This window comes from Wasmannia auropunctata, unplaced genomic scaffold (assembly GCF_000956235.1).
Source record: "Wasmannia auropunctata unplaced genomic scaffold, wasmannia.A_1.0 LD336002.1, whole genome shotgun sequence".
NCBI classification, from domain to species: domain Eukaryota; kingdom Metazoa; phylum Arthropoda; class Insecta; order Hymenoptera; family Formicidae; genus Wasmannia; species Wasmannia auropunctata.
The window spans coordinates 730,277-738,570 of NW_012026888.1; the positions used below are offsets into that span (position 1 = coordinate 730,277).

General features: G+C 27.1%; 1 protein-coding gene across 4 annotated transcripts; it reads left to right on the top strand.

Annotated features, from left to right (window-relative positions):
• Positions 1–464: 464 nt before the first annotated feature.
• LOC105453159 (chymotrypsin-1-like) lies at positions 465–3,913 on the top strand. Of its 4 annotated transcripts, none has more exons than XM_011694894.1 (5): positions 465–505; positions 841–948; positions 2,510–2,832; positions 3,028–3,285; positions 3,712–3,913. In XM_011694894.1, the coding sequence occupies exons 2-5, from the start codon at positions 846–848 to the stop codon at positions 3,874–3,876; spliced, it is 849 nt and encodes a 282-aa protein (XP_011693196.1). In that variant the 5' UTR covers positions 465–505; positions 841–845; the 3' UTR covers positions 3,877–3,913. The 4 variants fall into 4 exon arrangements, with proteins under 4 accessions (XP_011693196.1, XP_011693194.1, XP_011693195.1 ...); XM_011694892.1 differs by having other exon boundaries at positions 481–527; XM_011694893.1 differs by having other exon boundaries at positions 488–527; positions 825–948.
• Positions 3,914–8,294: the final 4,381 nt, after the last annotated feature.

The window sequence follows — 8,294 nt, forward strand, 5'->3', positions numbered from 1 at the left end:
GTCATAATTTAAATTTAAAAAATTAAAAAACTTGGAACTAAAAGCTCGTCACATACATCCTCAACATTAATTTCAAATTAGTTAAGAAATAAGTTTTTGTTAAAAAGTAGTAAAGATTTCTTTAATAATGGAACTGCTATTAATTTTTAAATTTCTACTACAGATTTGAATAAGAATGTTTAAAAAATTCTTTCCATATAAAATCTTATACGTAAATAAACCACATTAATTTTTTAATTTGCTAAATTTGTCATTCAGATTTATTCAATTTTGACTTCAAATTTACAATTAACAATCTTAAAATTCTCCATATACTAAAGTAAAGTAAAACGTATTCAACAGAAAAATTTACGCAATAAAGAGTCAAGCAATCATTTTAAAAATGTAATTTAAAAGCTTATCTATTTCCGCAAATTAACTCTAAAATTATGATTCTCCCCACGCAACATTACTATAAATAGCTTGACAAATTCCAATCCTTCAGTCCTTTTCGAGTTATTGCCAAGTACGTATTTGCTAGTGAGAAAGTAAGTAATTTATAGTTTAGCATATATTTTACCTTAGATGTTATCATTTATTATTAATTTGAATAAATTTAAAATTATGTGGATATTTAATTAAATAAAAATTGCCATAAATGAACTTTTTATATTCAATACATTCGATTTCTATATTCTTATAAAAGTTAGATAAAGATTCTTATTTTTATATATAAATATTAATAAGAATTGTTTACTTCTTTTACACATTTGTCTTACACATAATGAAATAATATTAGCCTCCAACTTTATATCAAAATTTTATTTATTTATGTTTCACATCAGAACTTATTGTCGACAGAGAAAATGCGTTCTGCGGCTTTGATTCTGTCTTTGTCTGTAATGGTAATGGTGGTTAATCCATTTTCGGAGGCTGCCTACTATCACGGGGAAAAAAATATTTTCACGGGTGAGTTTTAAATAAATCTATATATAACGCGTATTACTCAACTGTTACATAAAAAACAATGAAATTAAATATTGTACACTGTATAATATTTATATATTAGTTTCAATATAATACATACGAGGTGTGATAAAAAAATACGGTGAATGTTGAGATAAAAAGAAACTCATTTTATTAAAATACGAATGTCAATTAGTCCTCTTCAAAATACTCCCCCTCGCTTTAATACATTTATTCCATCGTATTATATTGTATTATTTGATCATCCCTCGTACATGTGTACATATGCTAATCAATATGAATTAAGCAATTAAATATATATGTACAGTAAAACACTGTTTATCCGCACTCCGTTTAGCACAAATATATGTATATTTATTTCAAATATACGAACTCATAGTTGAGCTTTTGTTATGATAATTATACAAAAACATAGCGTAACGCAAAATTTTTTTGCAGCTAAAAAACTGTTTGCAAATAAAATATATATACAGTGTTAAAATGTAATATTGATTTTTCTTTAAAAAATTATTTTTATTACTAAAAAATAAGCATATGCTATTAAATATTCTTATTATCTTTTTACTAAATTATCTTATCTTTATAAATTTTGTATACCTTTTTTCTTCTTTTCCTTTCTCTCTCTCTCTCTCTCTCTTATTTTCTTTAACATTCATTTTTTTTTACCATTATTTCTTAATACGCATCATACCAGTGAATGAGTCGCTGTACTAATTAATACAAAAGTGTCCACACGATTTTTCTTCATTGTTCAAGTTTTGCTAGTTTCCAATAAACTCAATCCATTTTTCAAAAAAGATCTGTCAAAGAAACGGTACGGTAGACTAGTGATTATTAGTGTTTAACTTTTGACATAACGCTACAAACGTGCAAGAAGAAAAAAAGATATACATATAATTGAAAAATATTTATATTCTTATAAAATCGTAGAAATCTAAAAAAATGAATTGAAATAAATCGATTCGTTACTTCTTCTGGCACATCTACTATTAACATAACTTGTAATTTTATAATACATATAGAATTTAATGATGTATTAAATTCTACATGTTTCAAATGATGAACGTATTAAATTGTTATTTTAATAACAATAAATTAAATAACAACAAAATAAATTCTTTCTTTAAAAACAGGAAGATATATCATTGCTTGCAGAAATATTATATATCGCTGTATAATCTTCCTAACGGTAGTGTTGATTTTACTCTTTTTAAAAGACCTGTCCACTAACAATAAGATCCGCTTTAGATCGCATTGGTGTTTCTAATTTAAACTTTTGCAGTCTCGATTAGATTTTTATATAAAAAAAATTTAACTTTTAACTTTTTATTAATTTTTTTATTAATTTATCTTTGAATTCGATTAATTTTATTATGACCTAACTTATATCTTAATTAAGTTACATTTTCAGGCCTATTAACTTTAATTTACTTTAGTTTCAAAAAAGATTAACTTACCCATGCCAAAACCCATTATTCGAGTTTTTGACAAAATAAAAAATCCTTGTGTTAACTTACCCATTCTACTGTATATACATTGACAGGTATATATGACGATGGAACAGAAAGACTAGTAAATGGAACATCCACTACCATACAGAATTATCCACATTGTGCCGCCATGAAACTCTACGACATGCTTTACCAATGCGGCTGCAGCATAATAGCACCACAATACGTCTTAACTGCCGCGCATTGCACATGGCCAATGATTAGGGACGGTGTTGTAGAATATATAACCATCCTTACTGGCACAACTAACCTCGATGAAGGTGGACAGTCTCATGAAGTAGAAAAAATGTGGTACCACGAGAAATATAATACTAACGTTACAGGAAGAACTAATGATGATATTGGATTGATAAAGGTACAACTATGAAAACACATTTATACATACACATTATAATATACTTAAATATTATATTAGCTTTTAATGTGGTACGCATGTTTAATATACTTTCTGCTATATTAATGATAATAATAATGATATATAGATTTTAAATGATGATACTTGTACTTTAGCTACTCCTACAGTTTGGCTAATAGTATAAAATATTTTTAGCTGAAAAAGCCCTTAAAATATGATTCAACATGTCAGCCAATTAATCTTCCAAAACATCCTGCGAAAGAGAATGAGAAGGTTACGATTGCTGCCTGGGGTAGAAAAGGCAAAGACGAAGAAGTGCATAACCATTTGGGAAAAATGGAAGCAAATGTCATGTTACCAAAAGAATGCCAGTCTCATTACTCTGACAATTCGGAGAAGATTAGCAAGAACGAAATCTGTACTTTAATCGGGGCAGGAACTGGATTGTGCAAAGTACGTAATATTATATTATATATGACAAAATGTCTGAATGCACATTTGATTTTATTATTGTGCATCTTTTTCTGAAATGTTACATCTTTTTAGATTTAACTTTCAGTTTGTACATTTTGTAATTATTTTGTTATAATTATTTTGTAAGTATCTTATTCAATCATGACGCTGTATTCGGTATCACTTACGTTAGAAAATTACATCTGTATGGTCCAAGATAGTATTTTACATCATAAATAATTCATGTTTGTGTGCGTAATAATATTAGTCCTTAGAACAAAATTCTTATATTCCGCATTTCTTTTTTTAGTATCTTAAGCGCTTTTAGCAGTGGTAACGTTAAATTATTTGTATGATATAATATTTCGCCGTCTTAAGTAATGCCAAATTTAGATAAATAAATAAATAATCTATTTTTTGTTTCAGGGTGACAGCGGTAGTGGTCTGATTCGAGACAACAATCAGATTAAAAAAAGAGAAATTGTTGCTTTAGTATCTGGTGGCAAACCGTGCGCCGTAGGTAAACCAGATATATACACCAATATTTCACCGTACCTTCCTTGGATCAAAGAAAAAATGGCGGAAAAGTAAAATAATATTATTCCTTTTATGATGGATATACTTAAAACTTAATAAATATATATCATTGTGCAACTGTACATTGTTTATTATTAATTATTATTTATATACATTATTTCTATAACGCTTACTAAATTTTCATCGTTATATGCAGATGCAAAAAAAAGCTGAAAAGTTACTTGAATTTTTTTTACAATCGTTTTGACAGAATAATAAGTTATTAATTAATTTAATTATTTAATCAGTTATATGTATAATAACAGTTGGACTAATTTTAATTAATAATAATTAAATTTGATGCAATTTTATATAAAAAGTTTTACATATCAAAAGTACATATTACGTACGTATATAGTTATTTAGAAATGGTTTAAGTTTCACATTTATTGAATTAGATACGATAATATATGTACTCGCAATCAGTCTAGAGAGAGAATATATTTACGGTCTGCGCATAGGGACAGCATAGCAAACAAAGTGACGAGCTTTCGGAAAAAAAATATATACGGGACGTTTTGCGTCAAGCCTGCCACCTCTCCTTCCAAAAATTAATGCAATAGAAAAAATGTTTGAGCTCCCAAAATATTTGTATATTTGTGTATTTGTGTTTTGAATGGAACATGCGGTCTTTTGAAAATTTCAATATAATGCTTAAAAACCGCAAAAGTCACGAATGATCTTATAGTATCTTCGATTAAAATGTGAAAACTTCAGAAAACGGCTTAAAAATGATTATTATGAAGTTTTCGAGGTCGTTGATTACAAATTTAGAAACAGAATTATAAAATTAAAAATGATGGATTTAAAATGTCCGAATTTAGAATCAGTACATAAAGCGTATCATAATTTTATTATTATATCCCCTTCTGGCCATGCTATTTTATTTAAAACATTTTATAATATTATTTCATTTTTCAGATTTTATTTTTTAATTTATTTTCTTGCTTAAGATGTCCTGTATAATGTATAAAAATATTCATAATATCATTAAAAAATATGCTAAAAGATACCGTATACATGAATACCGATCATTACTTATTTTCATGTTGTTCAAAAAATTGTTAAAGTATATATATTTTTCAACATTGTAGTTAGTAATAGTTAGTATCAGAGGCACTAATTATTACTTAATCTTGAGTTGGCTAGTTATAATAAAATATTATACTAGAATTTATTATAAATAACTTCTTATTAATTACCAAAGGCAATTTAATTGTGAGCTGGTTATTTTTAATAATTTTTAATAATAAGCAAAGGACTACTCAAAATCGTAAGAATTGTAATTTCTTCGAAGATTATTTACATTTATAAAAACGTAAAATGTACAATATCTAAAGTTTCTTGATATTATTGCAGTTAGACATAGTGACGAAAGCATACAAATAATAATTGAAACTAATCAGCGTTGCGCGCAAGAGCCAACAATAAACTTTATTAAGATATTCGATGAGATACTTTATAGTACTAAAATATAGTTACATTATTGATGTAAAGGAAAATCGCAAATTTCTGAATACAAACATTAAAAAATAAAATAAAATTTGTTGATAAATAATTCTAAAATTTTTACATTAGTTCGTCATTAAAATAGTACGTTTTTCTTAACAAATAAATTTATAAAAATTACATGATTTCGTGTCATTATTATTTACAAATTTTAAGGAAAATTAATATAATCTACTAGTCTTTTTTTACATTCGGAGTAAAAATTTATCTAACAGTGTTTCTTAACTTGATAGTATTTTTTATGCATTTTAATAAGGATATTCAATGGAATACTAGAGCAGTACAAAATATTGTAGTTACATTATTGATATAAATGTGAATCGCAAATCTTTAAATACAAACATTAAAAAATGAAACAATTAGTATTTTAAATTACAAACATATACGTAACTTGATTATTAAAACTAATTTTTAAGATTTAAATAAGCATATTATCAATAAATTAATGTTTATTTTTGTAACTCATTTATGATTTATATATTTGTATAAAAATGATTTCTTTAAAATTTAATGATAAAGAATTACATGATACTAAAACATATAATTTAATTAATCATAAATATAATTAAACAAATATCAATAGATAAATTACCTTTTACGTTAAGATGATGTATCAAAAACATTCTTCTTTGAACTCGAAGGTCCAGGATCCTGTGTTGAGGGGCATAATTCTACTAATGGCTTATTTCCATCGTCACTCGGAATGCTCGGTATAGGTCTATATTGATATATCATTTAAAAAATTGGTATTTTAAATTACAAACATACACGTAACTCGATTATTAAAACTCATTTTTAAGATTTAAATGAGTTTATTATCAATAAATTAATGTTCATTTTTGTAACTCATTTATAATTTATATATTCATATAAAAATAATATCTTTAAAATTTAATGTTGAAGAAATACATTTCATTAGTGTAAAAATTCGGTAGATGTACAAAATACTTACGTCTCACACCACAGATTACATGAACGAATAATACAAAGCCTTTTGAGCTACAATTGAAAATATAGAAGTTTTCGGTGAGGGTGGGATCGTCAGAATACTCAGAACCTCCCGTGTATTACCACCAATACGTCCATTTATGAAATGAGAATTACGTAGCTATTTTCTAATAAACACTTAATAAAATCATAAAGTCAAAAATAGACGTGGTTCGAATCCACGCTAATCGTGCTATATCCTCACAAATTGTGGATAAGTATATGTAAGTATTATAATATATATTTACGTTTACGTAATTTAATTTTCTTTACAACATAAAGAAAGGAATTTTTTCTGAATAATATATGCTGCATACAATATAATGTACGTATATGTACATTGTGCATATAATAATTGTCATTTGATATCTCATCATATTTAAATATTTGAAATATATTCACACAAAACATTTATTATTTAAATAAACAGCACAGTTTGCCTAGCAAAAGATTTTTTTTCCACTCTCACGTTCACTGTATAAGAAATTATCATCTTTTGTTTACTTGCGAGTCGCAAATCTATATTGTTGTCGCGAGTTTATTCCTGTATCTGCAGTATCCCGAAATAGTCGATTTAATCAAAGGTAAAATAGGTAGCAATTCTTGTGCAATAAAAACGTTTCGCAGATCCATCAACACCGACGAATAATAATATCTCGTATCGGTGACAGATCGAAGGATTCTCGTCGCATCGAGCCGGGCTTTAATATATAAATTTAAATGACGATTTTGCAAATAATTGATCGATTTACGTGATTTATGTTTGGTGTGATGTGCGCACGGTCCTGCGTACGAGTTCATCTATTGGAAGACTGATTTTGTCTCGATTAGATACATTTTAACTTACAGATATCTTCGTCACGCGGAATATTATGTGATTCTTCACATAATTAGGTATGTGACTTTCCACAACATGGCAAAGACAAATAACAACGGCGATGACGTATCGAGTGACGATCCGACGTGATGATGGAAAGTATGCTGAATGACGAGTTTCCAAATGCAAGAGGTAATTAAATAATATCGAGCATATTTAGAGCGCTAAACAAACGCCTTAATTGCATACGTAATATATGCACAAACTTTAAATGAATTTTTGAATTTCCGATTATATTTGTAATAACAAAAATTAGAATTAAAAAAGATATATGAAACTAATATGAGAGAATGTTTGTTTAGGACGTTAGTTATGCGGGTAATAATTTAACACATGGAATAATAACGTTAATAAAAGATAAGCAACCGCAATACAATAAATAATAAATCAGACTGTGTTTACTTAACATCGCACATTTAATTTATTAGAATTAGAAGAGTAATGCATTCAGTCGGCAGGGAAAATACAAGTCCTATGGTAATTATATGTTATAGATTAGAAGTTTGGCACTCGGATCAGTTCACTTTTGGTAAATGTAAAAAAGCCTAACAGTTCGCTTCTAACATATTCATGAATCAACGAACGGGTTCTCTCTCTCTCTTTCTCTCTCTCTCTCTCTCTCTCTCTTTCTCTCTCTCTCTCTCTTCCCCCTTTCTCTCTTTGATTCTCTCGATAAAATGTCTTTAATTAGAATCTATTAATGCGTATGCTATTCATGGAACAATACGTTCTACATAAGAGTGTTGTACGCATTATATATTATTATATATATCATTATAATCGCTATAATCAACATTCACATTAGATTGTTTTATTAAACGCTTCTAATTATAAAGAAATTATCATTAATCCACTTTTGGCCAAACTGCATTTGCTCGATTTTCCGCAAAAATATATTTTCATTTTCATCAATGCATTGTAATTTTATATCTCAGGTAACTTGAGTTACCTATTAAAAAATCCATCTTTTCTGTTCCAAGAAAAGACATTGAATAATCAACAACGATAAAATAGGGAGGCACATAAAAAGTAACAGTGATTTTTTTAATAAAGTTAAATG